This window comes from Pipistrellus hanaki (genome assembly GCF_964339955.1).
Source record: "Pipistrellus hanaki genome assembly, chromosome: 2".
In the NCBI taxonomy this organism is placed as follows: domain Eukaryota; kingdom Metazoa; phylum Chordata; class Mammalia; order Chiroptera; family Vespertilionidae; genus Pipistrellus; species Pipistrellus hanaki.
Window position 1 is genome coordinate 146,237,358 of NC_140504.1, and position 19,201 is coordinate 146,256,558.

A 19,201-nucleotide genomic window follows, 5' to 3' on the forward strand; every position below is an offset into this window, starting at 1 on the left:
ATTCTGCACCCAAGCAAAAAGCGGAAATCCTTGTGTGGTGAAAGACCCTTCAATGCAGAAAAAAATGGCAGCCTAGCAGAAGAGTATTTGTAACATATATAAGAAATTAAGTGTGAATAACTGCTTTAGACTAAATTGCACCCTCCCCTATGCCCCCCCCATGCATATGTTTAAGGTATAAAAAGGTTCATGTACTCCACAATGTGACGGGACTGGGAAACGGGACAGTTGGGAGGTGATCAGGTTTAGATAAGGTCATGAGGACAGGGTCTCCATGATGGGATCAGTGCCTTATAAGAAGAAACAACTGTCTCTCACTCCCTGCAGCATAACAATACAGCAAGAAGAAGGCTAGGAAGAGGGGCCTCACAAAGTGTCTAGTCATAGATCTCGCCTCCAGAAATGTAAGAAATAAAGTTCTGTTATTTAAGCCACCTAGCCTGTGGTATTTTGCTATCACAGCCCAAACTAAATGTAATATTGTGATGCATCAGTCATATATATTGGGTCATCATTCAGATGACCAAAATATACAGCACTTCTCATATCTATTTGGTCTTCCTCCAAAATTCCTAGCTCACAGGTTCCAAATTCCTTGGACTCTCATAAGTGTTGAGAGTTATAAAGGGGGTATTTTTTGCTAATGGAGCCAACCGTGTTATTAAAAGGGTTGGAACTTTCAGTCCCACCCCCACATCTCTAGGGTGGGGAGAGTAGCTAGAGATGGAGTTCAATCATTGGCGATCAACAATTTAATCAACCATGCCTAGGTCATGAAACCTCCATAAAAACCCAAAAGGATGGGGTTCAGAGAACTTCTGGGTTCATAGACATGCAGGTGCATGATGAGGAGTGAGCCCAGAGAGAAAGGAAGAGAAGCGCCACACTCCTTCCTACACACCTTGCCTTTTGCCTCTTCTCCATCTGACGATTACTGAGTTATATCCTCTTACAATGAGCCAGCAATCTTGTAATTTGTTTCTCTGAGTTCTGCAAGTTTTCCCAGCAAATTAATTGAATATAAGGAGGGAGTTGTGGGAACCTCAGATTTATAGCCAGACAGCCAGAAGTACAAATAACAACCTGGACTTTCAATTGGCATTCTGAGTTGGGAGATCACTGGAACCCCCAATCTATAGCCAGTTAGCCAGAAGTACAAGTAAGAGCGTGGGTTTGCAGCTGGCATCTGACAAGCGGGGAGACCAGGGAGAAGAAACAGTCCTGGAGGACTGGACACTTAACCTATGGAACCTGATGCAGGTGTCCAAAAATTGTTTATTGGGGGAACCCCCTACACACACACACACACACACACACACACACACACATTAGAATTGGGTCCAGGAACCTGAAAGACTGAGATGATACCCTAAATATGTCCAGTCTTCCCGTAAGTCAGTAAAAAAAAAAAAAATGAACATATTAAGAAGAAATAAAGGTCAGGAACAGGAAATATGCAGAAGAAGAACAAATGACTAACGAAAGTATGAAAAGAAGCTCAACTTCATTAGCGATGTGAAATACAAGTAACATAACAACAAATGACGCAAATATGATTTATTTTTTCCAATCAGATCAGTGACAATGAAAAGATTACTGAAATACAAAGTGGGTGATGTCAGAAATAGGGCGTTTTCTCTTAGCAGAGAATGGGAGCGCACATTGCACAATTTAGCAGCACATATCAGCAATGAAAATGAGCATACTTTAACCCCTCCCCCCTGCCCAATTCCACAAAACACATACACAAAAAAGGTGTCAGGACGTTCATCTTGAAATGGTATTCTTGGGGGGGGGGGGGGGGAAGAATACCATTATTTGAAAGTAGCGAGTAACTTGAAACAAAAGCAACTCTCCTTCAAAGAAAGTTGTTAATACTATTCAGCTGTTGAAAAGGATATTATTCTGTATGAATTAATTGATGGGAACTAAAAACGTGCACAACACAACAGCACATCCAATATGATCTCATTGTTTTTAAACTAAAATTATATTGGTGTGTAGAAGTGTGTAGCATTGCCTCATTTAATGTGGGAAAGTTCACATGATAACAAAAGAGTATTTTTTTTCAATTTTTATTGAATGTTTTGGCTGACATTAAGGGTAAATTTTGTTAATTTGAATTAAATATCAAACACGAAGGCTGAATGTATACTCTTTTATAAGTAGAAAGGTAAAATATACTCCAAATCCAAAATATATTTCCTTTAGCTTTCAATAATTCTGCCTTCAGTTTCTTAATAAGATGTATGGCAAATGGTATTTTCGTTATTCTTTCATAAACTATCTAGATTAAATAATATACTTTAGCAAGTAGTTGTTGTTGTTTTTTATAGCATCAAGACCTTCAGACTACTTTCGCATAATTGCATGTCATGTCTTTATCATATTTACTTTTAGTTACTATTTTTGCAGGGCAGAAACACAGCCCTGCAGAAACTCTTTGCAGTAACTCTCTGTGGAAACTTTAAACAGAACGCTCGAGACATAAATTTACAGCTCCAGATTAGTAAGATCTAATTTTAGCCGCGATTCTGATTTACTTCCTATACTGTGATGACTGGGTTCAAAATGAAGGAACTGTTCTCACGTGGGAGAACAAGAGGGGGAAAGTAGCTTAATCTTGCTCTAGTTCTCTTCTATTCCTCAGGTTTTCTGACAGTTTAATTCACTTCAATGGCATGGGGTATATCAAGGTACACATATTTCTATCACAAGGAAACTGAAAGTACAAAGACAAAACTATATTTCAGACATGTTTATTTATTAGAAAAGCAACAATTTCAGGCAATGCTACAACTAGGCAGTGTATTGGCATTACATGGGAATGTTTCACTTCTCTCATTTTTTTAAATATATATTTTATTGATTTTTTTATAGAGAGGAAGGGAGAGAGATAGAGAGCTAGAAACGTCGATGAGAGAGAAACATCGACCAGCTGCCTCTTGCACACCCCCACCGAGGATGTGCCTGCAACCAATGTACATGCCCTTGACCAGAATCGAACCCGGGACCTTTCAGTCCATAGACCAACGCTCTACCGCTGAGCCAAACCGGTTTCGGCACACTTCTCTCATTTTTAAGAACCAAGGTTTCCGCTCTTTATTTTACAGTGTTTTTTTTTTTTTGTATCATCTAAAATGTCTATTAACTGCAAACAGCATAGGAGGCATGTATATGGCATTATTTCTGCCTTTTCTTTTATAGATTGCAAGATACCTAAAAGGAGTGAATCCTAAAGGTTTTCCTCCAATGATGTTCCTAAATAATAATTTTTTTTTAAATTTAAAAGACAAACACATGTGCTTCCAGTTTGAATTACATTAGAAAGGCATGAATGAAAAAAAAAAATTACCTAATGTAGAAATCATTAGTGCTGTCCACCAATTATTTTCAGCTCTTCTCCTGGGCATATCATATTGCATTTATCTGCCCCCATGGAAGTGGCAGGGCCGTATTACTAGCTTTGGCTAAAGAAGTGTGAGCAAAGTAATATGCATTCCCGCCAGGTGGAAGCTCTAGGAGCCAGGGCATGATGCACCATGCCGACTTGTCCCCTGCTGCGTGACAAACAGCAACATACACGGTGGCATCTGCTTTGTCTCCTGAGGTCTCTGAGGGATTACAAGGAGCAGAGCTTCCTTTCTGAGTGGCAGGGGCCATAGGTGAGATACAAACATGTGTGGATTTATGGCACTGAGACAAATATAGCTTGGCTATCCTGATACATCTAGGTCACTGTGTTCTGGAAATGACCAGTTTCCCATGATAATTATGACCTATCTGGGTCAGGTGAGATAGGAAAAAGAAGATGATATCACAGAGGGGTGAGCAGAAGATGCATAGCTAAAGATAATAACAGTAAACAAGTTTAATTTCTTCCATCTCATAGCACAGCTCAACCATGTGTGTGCCACAAGAATTCTGAAAACATATTACCTGACTACTTAGACAGGGACACTTAACTCTTTTTCCTTAGGAAAACAAAAGTGACAAGTGCCAACACAATAGCTGTCCAGTGTGAATGAATCAAAATTATACCTATTTTTTGTCACATCACACACAAAAAAAATAGTTTTTGGTGTGCCATAGAATTTTAGTAATTAGTTTATGTGTGCTATGAGATGAAAATGGTTGAAAAATCGCTGGCATAGCAAATAAAAATGGGAGTTTAGGTTCAAGAGTTGCAACTTTTAAATGACTTTCCTAAAAAATAACCACTCTTGATAAACACCAGTCCAAGTTTATTATAAAATAATTTGTTTGAAGCTTTAAACTAGTCACAGCACGAAAATTATGATTGGCACACTGATGCAAGCCACAAAACATACATATCCCTAGTTACTCTCCAACTCCATCCAACAAGTATGAAGAGCACAACATACATTTATTCACGTGAGACATTCATCTACTCTTAGTAGCTGTGTGAGTAACAAGTTATGTCAGTAACAAGTTGAAGTCCAACATTATTTACTAGATGGTAAAATATTCTGACACCCAGATGAAGAAAGAAAATGTATATTTACATTCTATATATTTGATTGACCTTAGTTTATTAATTTGAGCAATGATGACGATACAGGTGAATGTAGCAAGCAAGTTGTACAGAAAGTTCACTCTATGTATTAAGCAAGTGCTCTTACTTGGGTTATAAAATTAGACACACAACTAAAGCAGGTTTTTCTTTTTAAGTCTGAAAATGGGCAAACAAGACCATTTGTTATATAAATGTGTGTGTGTTGTGTTTGTGAACTTTTAAGTATCTTCCACTTCCACAATACAGATAAGTAGAAGCAAATTTCTGCCTTTAGGGGAAAAAAATTAAAGCATATTTCTATTACCTAGTTAAATCCACCAGTAAAAAGTCTGGTTCATGGCTAATTATGAGTCAGCATTATCTGGTTCTGATTTCATAATTATTATATAAAAGCCCATTTTCTATTGGATTTTTTTTCTTTTTCTTTCTTTGGTCTTATTTTTTTAAGACTTCATTAATTTCAGAAAAAGCTTGGCATTTTCAAGTGATTTGCCCATAATAATATAATTCCCCAGAAATAAGATGACAAATAGTATAAGTTGCTTAGCTACTACTTTACTCAATGACAAGGGAAATCCAGTTACTCTGGTCTAAATATGAATTTTAAAACAGGGCTTGAAATGTCAAAATTGGTAAACTGGTTGAACATTATTTGTACTATTTATGTCTAGTAATAAGAACAAATATGTTTCTACTTTGAACATTTATATGAAAGTTATTAGTGAATGCTCCACTCTATTATTCATGATACAATAAAATGTACTAACTACATGGAAATACGCATAATAGCAGGAATAAAATTCTGAAGTCAGATATGCATATGGTTGTATTCATTTCCTTGGGTGAAAGCCTAAAACAATGTAAACGAGTATTCTTTTACTAAACTTATTTCCAATTTTTGGTGTCTATTTCTTGGATTTAGCATCATCATAAAACACTTTAGTTGTCTTGAACCTGTGCTCAAATAATATAGATAATTATTCCAGGATATGCACAGAGTGAGTTTCCTGTCACTTCCCAAACCTTGCATGCTCATGTGGTCATGTCCTAGGATCTTCTCCATATGGGTACACAGTGGCCTGGGCATCACAGCAATAGAACAATGACTGTGCCATTCGATTAGGAGAAGGCTCCAGGAAAGAGGACTGGGACTCTGGATGAGTTTCTCCCTCACACCTCTCCCAGGTCATGATTCATGGAAGTGTTTGCTGCAGCCTCCTACCCAGCATAAGGAAGAAGGATGGAGCTTTGGTTCCCTAGCCTCAGTTCACAGGACACCCACACTCTTAAGCAGCTGTAAGAAATAGATATAGTCTCTGAACCATCTCAAAGTTCTTCTGGGCTTTACATACTCTTGAAACACAAAAGAACATTTATATAATACTAGAGACCTGGTGCATGGGTTCATGCACTGGTGAGGGTCATGGTCTATGGATCAGCTGACTGAGGGAGCACCACTCATCCTGGTCAACTGAGGGGTGCTCCCACTGTGGGAGCGTACTGACCACCTGGGGGGCAACTCCTGGTGGTCATTCTGGTCGTTCCACCATTTGGTTGCTGAGCTTTTATATGTATAGATAACAGCAATCATAAATTGCAATGGTTTTTAAGAGCATATACACTGGATATATAAATATATATACATACACAAATATATGCATATATATCTCACAGTAAACATGTAATTATCAATTTAAATTAAAAATGTACAAAATCTTTGCAATTCCAGGCTTATTTCATACCAAGAATTCTTGTGATTTAATTAGGCAAGTATTTATTGAGCATATACTATGTGCTCTATAAATGAGAAAAAACTAAATTTGTATGATTATTTATTTACTGATCTTAAATTGAGAATATGTGTGTCAGTGTGTATATATATGTTTCCCTTTAAATTCACTGAAAAAAAAATGCTTGCCTTTAAGTCTTCAGTGAAACAATTTGCTTAATTTATTTTAACTTATTCATGAGAATTTTCCAAAATTCACAAAAGTAGACAATAACTTCCAATGTACATTACCAATCAAAAGCAAAAACCTGTGAATATAATTTAAGTCTAGTTGAACTGCACAAATTTCCTGGAGAATTTGAAATCAGTCTCACAGGAAACATTAATTTTAAAACATACCCCAGTTAATGAAAACAAAGAATTCTTTTACAGTTCCATTATAAAGCAGAACTACCTGCTTATGCTCTGATGGACCCAGGACATTTTGAATGATTACTAAAACTCCATGGGTTGAATTATACAAACAAGTGAAGAAAAAGTCTAAAGTATTCATGAAAAATTTGGGGAAAGTTTATTACCCCTTGATCTCTTGGTTAACCATTATAATAATCTCCAAATGTCTGGCTTGTTGCCAGTCCTCCCTTTAACACTGGTAGCCCCGGCTTTAGAAGATTCTGTCTTACAGATTTAATGAAGGTGCTTTTGACAGAAATTTTTGATGTCCTTTGGGGTGTGTGTGTGTGTGTGTGTGTGTACACATGGAAAGCAAAAACACATTACCTATAGATAGCCTTTGCATATTTACATATAGATTGTGTTTCTCAAAATAAAGTGCCTGTGCCAAGCTTCTTTGCACCTATCACTTAGTTGAAGTTCTGTTTGCATGATCAATGGCAGAGCTTCTCAGGAACTGTGATAATGCAAATCGCCTCCATATGTGCTAAGATAGAGCCTTTGTTTCTCTAAAAATTATTTTTTGCACTAGAATTTTCAGAGGAAAGGGGGATTATTTGTAAACTAGGCAAATCTACAACTTACCAAGAAACCACTCACCTTCATAATAACCAATGCAAGCAGTCACATTTGTGACAAATATGACAAAGATAGGCTCATTCTAACAGGTTCACAAGATCAGGCAAACTGACAGCCACACCTGGTCTCTATTGAGGTCATTATAATAAGCCACAATGATTCCCACGTGGCATGACCATACCTATATTGGCTGAGGCTACAGGATCAGGCCAGATCAAAATGTGAGAGCGCTTCATTTCATAAAGCCTAGTCTATAAGGAACAGCTACGGAGCAGGGACCCCAAATAGCCATTTCATGGTGGTGGTAGTTTTCAGATGCTCTTTGGCAAATAGGCCAAGTGAATGCTTTAGGACTCAACAGAGTCACTCATTCCAAAAGCAGAAAATAAAATTGTTTTCAACTTGCCTTCCATGGCATTATTTCATATGTTTATCTGCAGTTGGCAAAACAAGTGAAAAGGTGCAATTAAACAGTTAATTTCACAAATTTCAAACACTGAATCTGACCAAAGTGCCCCCCCCAAACTATTTGCTGAAGCCTGAATATTCCAGTTAGGCTTTAAATAGTTATCCAAATAATTAAAATATTGCCAAAACTTTTCTTAAGTTTGTCCCATACCTATGCTGACTTGCTGTCCTATTAAACTGGGTGATTGCTGATTTACTTTTTCTGCAACTGGTGACTCAGAAATCGCAGCAACCTTTAAGGAATTTTTTATGGAGCTAAGTTCCCACATATGTAAGCTGATGACATGCACTCCACAGCAGCGGCGGGCAAGCTTGTAGAGATTCTTAAGGACTGCCTTCCGTAGAAGAATGTACACCCACGGATCTAAAATTTGATTCCACGTTGCCATTCGAAGAGCAAAGAGTGTTGTTTCACAGGTCTCCATGGAATGATTTCCATTTATTCCAATGTTGGCCATTGTCAGCTGCAAAACAAACAAGGGAAATCAGTTGATAGACATGTTCTCAGTCCTGCAGTTTTCTTGTGTTTATTTTTAAGTTAACCAGCTATGTTACATGCTATTCATTTCATCTTCCACAATGGGATGTTATTTTACAAAATACTGACAAAAAGAAATGAACAACAGCAGAAACATTGATGCATACATCTGAACCCTTTGAATTGAAATTGACATCAGAACTACAAAAATTATAATTTATATGGTAAGTCAAATGTACACAAATAGAAAGACCCTAGAGGGCAAACACCGATACTAGTAACTGGCGGTTCTGAGAATAGTAAGTTCAAAAGCCAACACACATTTGTATATTTCAAAGAAAAAAATTAAAATGTATTTGTATAAATAAAGTGTAATTAAGTAAAAGTATAGATAAGCTAAACATAGGAATTTTAAAAAATAAATTTAAAGTATTTTATATTAATTTGTACCTGGCCTATCATATTTTTCTGAAATGTTACTTTTAGAATTTTCTGTAACTACAATGGTACCAATGTCTTCTATTTTGTTTTGCCTTTTCTACATCTCTCATAACCTTAACTTTGCTAAAACATTCCAAGGTATATCATGGAATTTTCTAAGGGCTTTGAGAAAATGAGTTCCCCTCTGTAACTACCACTCAGATTTGATGTAGATTTTGGTCTCGTATCCATTTTCTGACTGCCCATAATGAAAAAGAGACCATTTTGTGGAATAAATTCCATAAACAGTCCCCACTATATGTTAGATCTGGTCTAATCACTGAGCTCAGCTTTGGCTTCTAATTAAACATCTGCAGCACAATCGTTGAAAAGAATTTGGCTATAAAAACAGATAAATGAACAAAAGGTGAAACTGAAAAACTAAGGGGGGCTTAGACTATTATACCACCAGGTTAAAGAGAGGATGTAACAAAATCTAAAACCCAAATAAGAAGAAAAGTAAGTCTTCTTGGTCTTCTTAATGGACATCTATCAGAAGGAAACGTCTTACTTGGGCCTGATGATACTAATGGTTGAAGGATAAATGTCCCTTGTCAACACCATTATTTACACAACAAAGTACAAGCTACTCTTTAACTGGTTCCCTGATTATGCATCTGAAGTGCACATCTACAATCCAATCTCCCTGCAAATATGTGAGGGTCAAAGAAATGCATGGAAAGAAACGTTTATGTTCATTGCCAACTGCAAAGAATGAAATAGATAACACTTGCAATAAAATCTACAGTCTTTTAGGCCATATAATACAATATGTCAATGGTTAAGGTTGCAATATGAATGAATCTGTGAATCTGCCAGGCTACTTTACTCACAGATAACAGAGCTTATGTGCACTAAGGAATCCTTCTGGAAGTTATTCCATCATCCCTTCCCCCTACATCTGAATATCTTGTAGTCCGTATCAGGACTCCAGAGCCTTCTCACAATGAAAAGCAATGGTAAATCAAGAATTATGCTTCTGTCCATTTGCGTAGTCATAAAATCAAACCAATACAGCAGGGAGTCCTTTTTGAGTGTCTACTGTGTCCAGGTACCATGCTGGATGCTAGTGATGCTGGAATTAATATTTAAGAAATCCTATATAACATATGATATATTTTGCTTATGTATCTAGTTCTCATTTCAGTCTCTCACACTAAAATATACTCTTGAAAGCATATTTTTGTCTGTTTCTCTGCAGCCCCAGCAATGTGCAGACAGTAGGGAAGTTGATATCTGTTGAATGAACAAAGGCCCTAGGAGGCAAAAGCAAAATTATGATGTTGTAAATAATAAAGGCATGTCAAATATATCACAAGCAGGGCTATTTATTGGCACATGATCCCTATGTGGTTATTAAAAGGTGTGCTTTTTTGCAATTTTTCTAGTAGATCAAAACTTCAGTTATTCAGATTTGACTAATTTTTAATTTCTGGCAATTCTAACTGCAGATTTTCTGAATTTCCCCTTAGCATTATTTTTATGGAAATTTAAATGAATATATAATCAAAACCATATCTGGTGGAATGTCCAACTTGTTTAGGTACAAAACCATTATTTAGGTTATTAACATATATTTTCACACAAACAATTTCTATGACAATTATACATGGTCTCACCTAGTCAGTGAAGCAGGTATTTTCACATGTAGTTATCTTATTCCAAGAGCCAGACCATTCCTTTCCTCCTTTCTGTCATCATAGAAGACTAATTCAGGGACTGTTATTTGGGGACTAAAAGAGCACCCTGAAGTATAATTCACTGGTTTACAAGTGATAGCCCCTTATAACATTGTCATCCAGAGACTGCTCTTTAGGTTTGGCACTTGAATAATCACAGAAATGGGGACTAATTGTGTGATTACATTACAGTCTTCCTGAATCATCAAAATGGTCCATTTGGAAGCTTTGCCAAAAGGCCATTCTATTACATCTCCATGTGAGAAGTTTAATCTTTGTGTTAATTGGATAACTACTGTCACAGCACCTCTGAGTATTAGCAAATGAGAAATGTCATTTTATTTTAACCTCAATGGCAATTTTGGAAAAGGCAGCTCAGACAAATCACTAAATCCACCTGTGTTCAGCACATGACTCTTAGACTTAAACATATTTGTGCTAATTTAACTTAATCGTGTTTATTTTTGCAAAATATTATTTCATTTCTGCCATAGTGATTACAAGAATCTTCAGAAAAAAATAAAAAGAAAAAAACACATACTCTTGTGCAACTCCAGAATAATAGGTTTAGAAAAGAAAACAGGTAACAAACTGAAACTCAGAGGCTCTCATAGAATATATCTTTTCAATTATGAGCTTTATTCAGACCTAAATTATATTCATGGCTACATTGTTGAATATAGAAGGCAATAACATTTCAGTCATTTACCACTTATTGGATACTCATTAAAACTAATTATTTTGCACATGATGAATGATTCAGAGTTAAGACAGAAATATTACAATAAGGAGGAATAAAAGAACAAAGGGGTATGGTAATTCTTATTCCACAACTTTTTAACAGCTGGGAAATGTTGCCCACCCCAAACTATACCTCAGTGTTCCAAAATATAAACAGTTGTGCAAATAAACTTTTTCCAGCTGGATTTGTTGGTAGAGGCTTAACCAATAACCAAAATGACAACACACTCCTGACTCTGCCCAAAGACTTTGAAAGTTGCAAAGAAACAAGAAAAGAGGACATGCAGTGAGTAAACTGCTCTCTTCAAAATGGGACATTCCCAAATCTAACACTTTATATTCCTCTTCACCCCTTCATGATAATGAGAAAATGGTGTATACAATAAATAAATAAATAAACTGAACAGTACATAGGGGGAAAAGATGTATAATACCTGAAAAAAAAAGTTAATCTTTCTAGAAAAGGTTCATGCATAGGATCCATGTACAATATTTTCATTTGCTATTCCAGTCCCTTCTCCCAGACCTGCACTATTTTTGAGTCTGTTTATTGGAAAGCCTTATGCCACAACTCCTTGGAATAACTGTCCATGGTTCTCTGCTGCTAATCCTTACAAAATACTATTGCAATTTCTTTCTATGACACTTTTCAAGGGAATAAAATATAGTCATTTATCCCAGAATACCAAAATAATAAACATTAAAAATAAATAAAATGTATATGTCATGTGGCATGTGGTGAGTTAAGGGGGAAAATCCTATATAATAAAGAGGTAATATGCAAATTGACCCTCGCACCCTTGCGCAAGATGGCCACCCCCATGTGGTCAAAGATGGCCACCACAAGATGGCTAGCAGGGGAGAGCAATTGTGGGTGATCAGGCCAGCAGAGGAGGGCAGTTAGAGGCAACAGGCCAGCAGGGAAGAGTAGTTGGGGTCAAACAGGCCAACAGGGGAGGGCATTTGTGAGCGACCAGGCAGGCAGGGAGAGCAATTCAAGACAACCGTAGGGGGAAGAAGTTAAGGGAGACTAGGCCTACAGGATAGACATTTGGGGGAACCAGGCCTGCAGGGGAGAGCAGTTGGGGGCAATAAGGCCAGCAGGGGAGGGCAGTTGTGGGCCATCAGGCTGGCAGGGGAGGGCAGTTGGGGTGATCAGGCTGGCAGGGGAGGGCAGTTGGGGTGATCAGGCTGGCAGGGGAGGGCAGTTGGGGTGATCAGGCTGGCAGGGGAGCAGTTAGGAGCCAGCAGTCATGGATTGTCCCCAGAGGGGTCCCAGATGGGTGAGGGTGCAAGTTGGGTTGAGGGACACCCTCTCCCCCTATCTCCTGTGTACAAATTTTATGCACCAGGCCTCTAGTTATTCAATATATATGCTACTATCCACTTGATAACAGCCTACTGGCCTAACTCTGATCAAATTTACCCTCTTCCATGTAGTTTTCATCATTTAAGATACATGTCTTACCTTGACTTGCTTCCCTGAGCAAACCAGACTTCTGACCACAAAACTGGGAGATGATAAAGTGGGCACTACCTCACACTGCTAAGTCTGTGGGGATTTGTTACATGGCCATTGAAAACTAATACAGTACTTATGAGGGACTTAAATTAGGAAACCGTAAAATTTATATACAAAAATCTACAACAATCATTACACTCAATGCAAAAAACATAGATGTTTTAAGATCTGATAGAGAAGGGTGCCCATTATTGCTACCACTGCTTGACGTAGTATCAAAATTCCTGGTTAATGCTATAAGGAAAAAATGAAGTATATGAGAATTTAAAGAAAAGAGACAAACTTTAGTTATCTGGAAGTGATTAGAATAAATATATACATAAAACCAATAAGAGAGTTCAGCAGTACATGACCAACTTAGAAAACCAAAAACGCTTCTCTACACTAACATTATTAACTATAAACTATAATAAAAATACCAAAAAGAGAGCATAGAAATTATAAAGTACTTAGAATTTACTTAAGAAATAAACACCTTTAAAGACACAATTTTAACTTCTGTTCTCTATTTTTCAAACTTCATATTATGAACATATATTATTTTGCTAATGAAAATATACCATATCAATTGTGACGTTCGACATATTTAGAACATTGGCACCAATCAGAACAGCACAGGCAATTAATAGGTAGTTCAGCCACACAGGCCTGTGCCTGATGAAAAAACCTTGCACCTTATTAATTAATTATTTGAGTAAGTTACGCGAATTATATATATATATATCCCAGAACTGGCTGGGAAGGACAAGCTTTAGCCTTCTACTTTCTCTGAAGAATTTCTCTCAAGATTTTTTCCTGTACTCAGGACAAAGGGAATAGAACAAATACATTGAGAGCAATAAGGCAAGGTGGCTTATTTAAAGGATTGCAGGGAACAAAATCTAGAGCTGGCATAGAGGGAGAAGAACGTGTCTAAGGAGCTGGAGAACAGGAAAATAAGCAAGGGGAGTATCACGTGGCCTGCACCTGACCAGCAGGCTACCCATCCTATCCAGACTGAGGGGACAGAGTTAAAAAGTGTAGCTCAGACTACATCTCCTCGCATGAGCTCAGTTGCTCCAAGAATGTGAATGCTGCAGACCTTGCCATTACCTGTTTTCAAATTATGAAATGATAAGGTTAAAAATTCCTCATGGAGCTTGATTCTCAGACCCAGGGAGTCATCAAAAGATAGTAATTAAAGCACATCAACATATTTTATAAGTACTTTTACAAAATCCACCAGATTAGTAAGTATATTTAACACAAAGAGCAGCTTATGAGGTCAACTTGCTTTTACTTTATAAACACATTTATAACTAAGCTACTGAGACACCTTCTATATACTGTAATTATGATTGATCCTAAACTGAAGACGAATCATCACCAAACCACACTAATGATTCACTCATATGACTAAGAAAGGTCTAAATAATCTAACAAGTAGGTCTGAAAATGACCACCAAAAGCATCTTTATGGTTCTTCTTCCCTTAGAGAATTGTCAGCAAAATTTCATCCTTATACTACTGTAAAATTGGGCTCCAATTCCAACTCCCTTCTCTCCATTATATAAATTCTCTGTAATTTTTTCCATCAAGCTATCAAGTTTTGTGGTATTATTTGCAATACCAGAAAACCAAGCCCTTCTTCTGTGGTTATATAGAAGATATTGTACTCTCAAGAGGTTTTGCAAATAATACCACAAAAAATGGCCTTACAAAAAAACATGACTTTTCCCAGAATAAACAAGAGGCGATAAACATAAGTAATTCACAAGAAATTAGGCTTTGCATTCAGGTAAAAGATTTGCTAAAAACGGTGGACTGAACTAGCCTTCAAATTTTCCCAGAGGGGTTAAATAGAAAAAGATACAAGAATCAAAACTACCCTAATCTCAAATTGCAAAAGTCCCAAATCCCAAAAGTTAAAATGGATTATGGTTGGCTTCTTAGAGAAGAATTGATCTTATTAAAAACATTTATATCCAGAAGCACAGAAAAGAAAAAAAAGGTGGTACTCACCTAAAATGACATTTGCTACAAGTTAATGGAAAAGAAATCGGTGTGAAGAAAAGGTGAAGTAATTTCACCCAGTGAAGAAAAGAAAAGAAAGTTTGTAAATCAAAAGATAAGAATTTCATTTCTAGAAGAGAACTCAGTACTTCACTGAGCCCGAAGACCACCAGAGACAACAGTGAACCTCAAAGCAAGGAAACTTTGGTCGAGAATTCTCTACCCTTAGTCGTTTGGCATAGACTAAACACAGATGAAGTTCCTCATCACAGCTGTTCCTTCGAAGGCCGTGGGCACTTCCCCACAGGGTTCTTTGGTAATAGAGTGGTTCTGCTGATGTCTTTCCAAATAAACTACAAATCCCTTTGAAGTTAGTATCCCATTTTAGTATGTTTATATGCCCATGTAACACATGCGCAAATGTCCATGGTAGTCACTGAATGAATGTTTTTTTTAATTACAACTGCGTTTAGTGAAACTCAGTACCAAATGGAATAATGGTTAGGACAGTAATAACAACCATCACACAGCACCTCTCACTAGACGCTTACCAAGTAGGCATCATGTGAAAACTCAAGTTATGTAATTAAAAGGGTGATATACCGTAGTCGTTATTATTATCCATAGCTTTAAAAACTTAAAATTGAAGCTCACAAAGATCCTTAATAAATTTCCAAAGGATATGTGGACAGTATGTCCACACTCAGGTGCTGAAAATTTTCTGCACCTACAATAGGCTCTAGAAGCTCACCTAATTAGAATTAGACATTCAAGCTGGGACCGGTTTGGCTCAATGGATAGAGCGTTGGCTTGGGGACTGAGGGGCCCCGGGTTCGATTCCAGTCAAGGGCATGTACCTTGGTTGCCGGCATATCCCCAGTAGGGGGTGTGCAGCTGATCGATGACTCTCTCTCATTGATGTTTCTAACTCTATCTCTCCCTTCCTCTCTGTACAAGAATCAATAAAATATTTATTTTTTTAAAAAAGAAAGAAAGAAGTAGACATTCAAGTATAAGCTCAGGTGATTCAGTGTCATCATATGATGTAGAGTCAACACTAAGGAAGATATGAAGATACCCATTGAATCAGGCAACATAAATTGATATGTCTTTGCATATAGCCAATGCCTGTTAAATATTTGGAAGTGAATGCAGAACTGAAGTGGGAAATTCAATTACTTTTCCAAGTCAGACCGATGAAGGTCCTAACAATGAAATAACCACTGGTCCTTTCTTTCCAATAACAGAAGCTAGAGAATCGTTAAGCACCTTGACTCAGAAGCACAGCCTCTTCTTGAGTCAGAATTTGCTGAGGCTCATTAGGTGGGGCCATTTCTCTTTCTATGCCCAGGAAGATTCACTTCTGTGGGGAAATTTTAGAATATTCCAAGGTCCTAGAGAAAAGTTCTGCAAAATAAATTGATATTCTGTGTTCATGTTTTACGCAGCTTAAACAGTGAGAACTTTGACATTAAAGCCAATGGTATTTTTAAATTCCAGATTCAAAGCCTAAATAAATTCCAAGCAAGGGAAATGGAAACTCCATACCCATAGCCCATCTGACATGTAAGATACACTCTCCTATAAGAGTCTGTGCATGTACATCCTCATACTAAAATCACAAATGCAGCAAAGGCTGAAAATTTCTCTTTTGCAGTAAATAATTATTAGGGCATTTCTCTGGGGTCAAGAAACAAAATCATTTTAAAATATATTTTATTGATTTTTTAGAGAGGAAGGGAGAGAGATAGAAAACTAGAAACATCAATGAGAGAGAAACATCGATCAGCTGCCTCTTGCACACCCGCTACCGGGATGTGCCCGCAACCAAGGTACATGCCCTTGACTGGAATTGAATCCGGGACCTCTCAATCTCCAGACCAACACTCTTCCACTGAGCCAAACCGGTTTTGGCCACTGAGCCAAACCGGTTTCGGCAAGAAACAAAATCATTTTATAACTAAAACATGGAATGATCTAATTTGTATGTGTTCACACGTGTGGGTGATTAAAAGAGAGCCAAATAACTTTATCTCAAAAGCAAAATGCAAATTGATAATTTCATATTCTTAACTAAATGAAAGATAGTCAAAATGCCCTTTGCTAAACCAGCAGAAAAATATATTGAGATTATCAAGCAAGTAGAATAAAGTATAGCTAAATATGTTCTCTTTAAAATTTTTGCCACAAAATAGAATTTTATTTCATGAGAATCATTTTGAAAGTATTTTCCTTGTTACCCAAAAGCTAATCCTAATTTAACAATGATTTATTATTTGCTTTGCTTCCCAATATAAGTTCTAGCAAAGTAATTAATTCACTGTTCCTGTGTCAAATGAAATTTTAAGCAAACAACTTTCTGCTATATTTCTGCTCCATTGTAACCCATTTTCTGTCCAGCAACCAACAAGCTCTTCTTAAGCCATGCATCAGGTTATATATTTCACTTGTTAAGAAACCCTCAAATAGTTTCCCACCAAATTTTAACCCAAACTCTCCAAGGCCTACAAAGTTCTAGACAATCTGGCCCTCCCTTTCTTCCTCTCTATCCTCAAGTCCTACCACCTTGACCTAAGATCCCTTTGTTCTAGTTAATAGCCTTTCTTTTGTCCCTCACTACAAGATTTTAAAATTTTTATAAGGGGGGGGGGCGGCGGAGATCAACTTGTTGTTCACTTATTTATGCATTCACTTTTGATTCTTGTATGTGCCCTGACTGGAGATCAAACCCCAAACATTGGCATATCAGGAAGATGCTCTAACCCACTGAGCTACCTGGCCAGGGCCCCAGCACTGGTTTTTGTGCTAATTTTTCCCTCTGCCTGCCCACCCTGTCTCATTGCTAGCTCCTTTTGTCATCGAGGGCTGTCCTCATGAGAAGGTCTTCTTTGACCATCCAACCTAAAAGAGCTCTATCTCCACCCTCAGGAACAGAACTTTCCACTATTTGAAAACATCCTGTTATTTGTTTACTTATCTCTCTCCAAAGAGCTCCAACCCCTGGCGTTCCCTCTCCTTACCCCTCCCCTGGGAGAATGTAACCTCTTTGGAAGAGGGTATGCTGCCCTTCTCATCAGCACCATAGCTTTAGCACCTGGAACTATTTGATACACAGAGGGCACTGAGAAAGATGTTTAATGAATAGAAGAATGAGCATTTCTAAACGTATTATATTTATGGATTTAATTACTTTTTTGCAGTGACTTCTCACTAAGGTCACATCTTCCGTTCTCTTTAAAAGTCAAAGGCAATGGCATCCTCCAGCTGCCAACATGCCTGGGTCTGTCTGCAAACAGTAGTGTCTTGATGGCAAAACTGTCAGATTTTGCAAGACGTTTGAAATAAACAAGCTGTTCAGTAAGACATGAACACATTTTCAAGATAAAACTTTGTTTTGTTGTAATCAGAATTCTGAAACTGGCTCCTCATGGCACTCTGGTTTTAATCAAAGCCTCACTGGTCCCCCACAACACCCAGCAAGGACTTTTCTCCTCTAGATGGGGCTTTAACCTTTCGATGACAAAAGAGGAGAAAAAAAGATGTCTCAGAGGGTAAAAAAAATTCTGCACAAAATCTAGGTTACTTTTAATACTCAAAACCAACTAACAAAGCTGCCATGTTATTTTTCATTTGATTTTTTAAATTTGTCCAGATTAATTGAGACCCATTTAGGTAGGGGACAGAGAAAGGTAGGTGGCTAAGTGCATTGTCAATGCTCTGGAAGGAAGAAGCAAAGCAAATATTTTGTTCTTAATCCTCACCTAAGGATATTTTTTCCATTGATTTTTTTTAGAGAGAGTGGAAGGGGGAGGTGATGGGGAATTTTAACTAATTGATTCTGACATTCTAAAATCACATTTTAAGCAAGAACTTTACATTTAAAATGGTCATCACAAATATAAGTAATATTTCAAAAACTTTACTCTTTTCTTTCAAAAATAATATCTTACAAATAAAATCCTTATGTGATATCATATGCAATTATATGCCAGAGCTATAAGAATGTTGTTACTAATTTCATTTATGATTAAAGGATTCTAACATATGAGCTGCATATTCCTAGAGCCTTCTGGGCACTGCAGGAAATAGAGTAGGAGAATGTGACCTTTATTCTGTCCTGATTATATAGAATTAGATGTATTTTATCCATAGAAAGAGAGATTTAAAATGTGCACTAAAATAAGCAAAGCAGGTTTCCTAAGGAAAATCATTATAACTTAAATAAAAACAAATCAAGATTTTTCTGAACTAGTAAACTCAGATTTGGATCCATGTAATGTGCTGAAATAACACATTCTTCTTAGAAACATGATTTTTAGCCGCCAGTCACATATACTTTTGACTACACTCCATGCTAAACTATGAAATATTGGCATTATACTTATGAAACAATGGGCTTCCTTCTAGCAATTTTAGAAGAAAAAAATACCTGATATCTTACTTAATGAGCATTTATATATGAGTGTTCGGTTTTACTTATTTTAATTATAAAAGCCTTATTTAAGGAACCACTTTTACCTGTTCTTAGAGTCATGGCAGCACA

The 19,201-nt window shown here is 37.0% G+C and overlaps 1 protein-coding gene across 2 annotated transcripts in view; it reads right to left on the minus strand.

Moving 5' to 3' along the window:
• Positions 1 to 1,542: 1,542 nt before the first annotated feature.
• Positions 1,543 to 19,201, minus strand: part of PTGFR (prostaglandin F receptor) — a 42,267-nt gene continuing 24,608 nt past the window's right edge. For both annotated transcript variants that reach the window (XM_084872184.1, XM_084872183.1), the window contains exon 3: positions 1,543 to 8,230. In XM_084872184.1, coding sequence (XP_084728310.1) covers positions 7,901 to 8,230 — 330 coding nt within the window. In that variant the 3' untranslated portion in view covers positions 1,543 to 7,900. The remainder of the gene's footprint in view (positions 8,231 to 19,201) is intronic.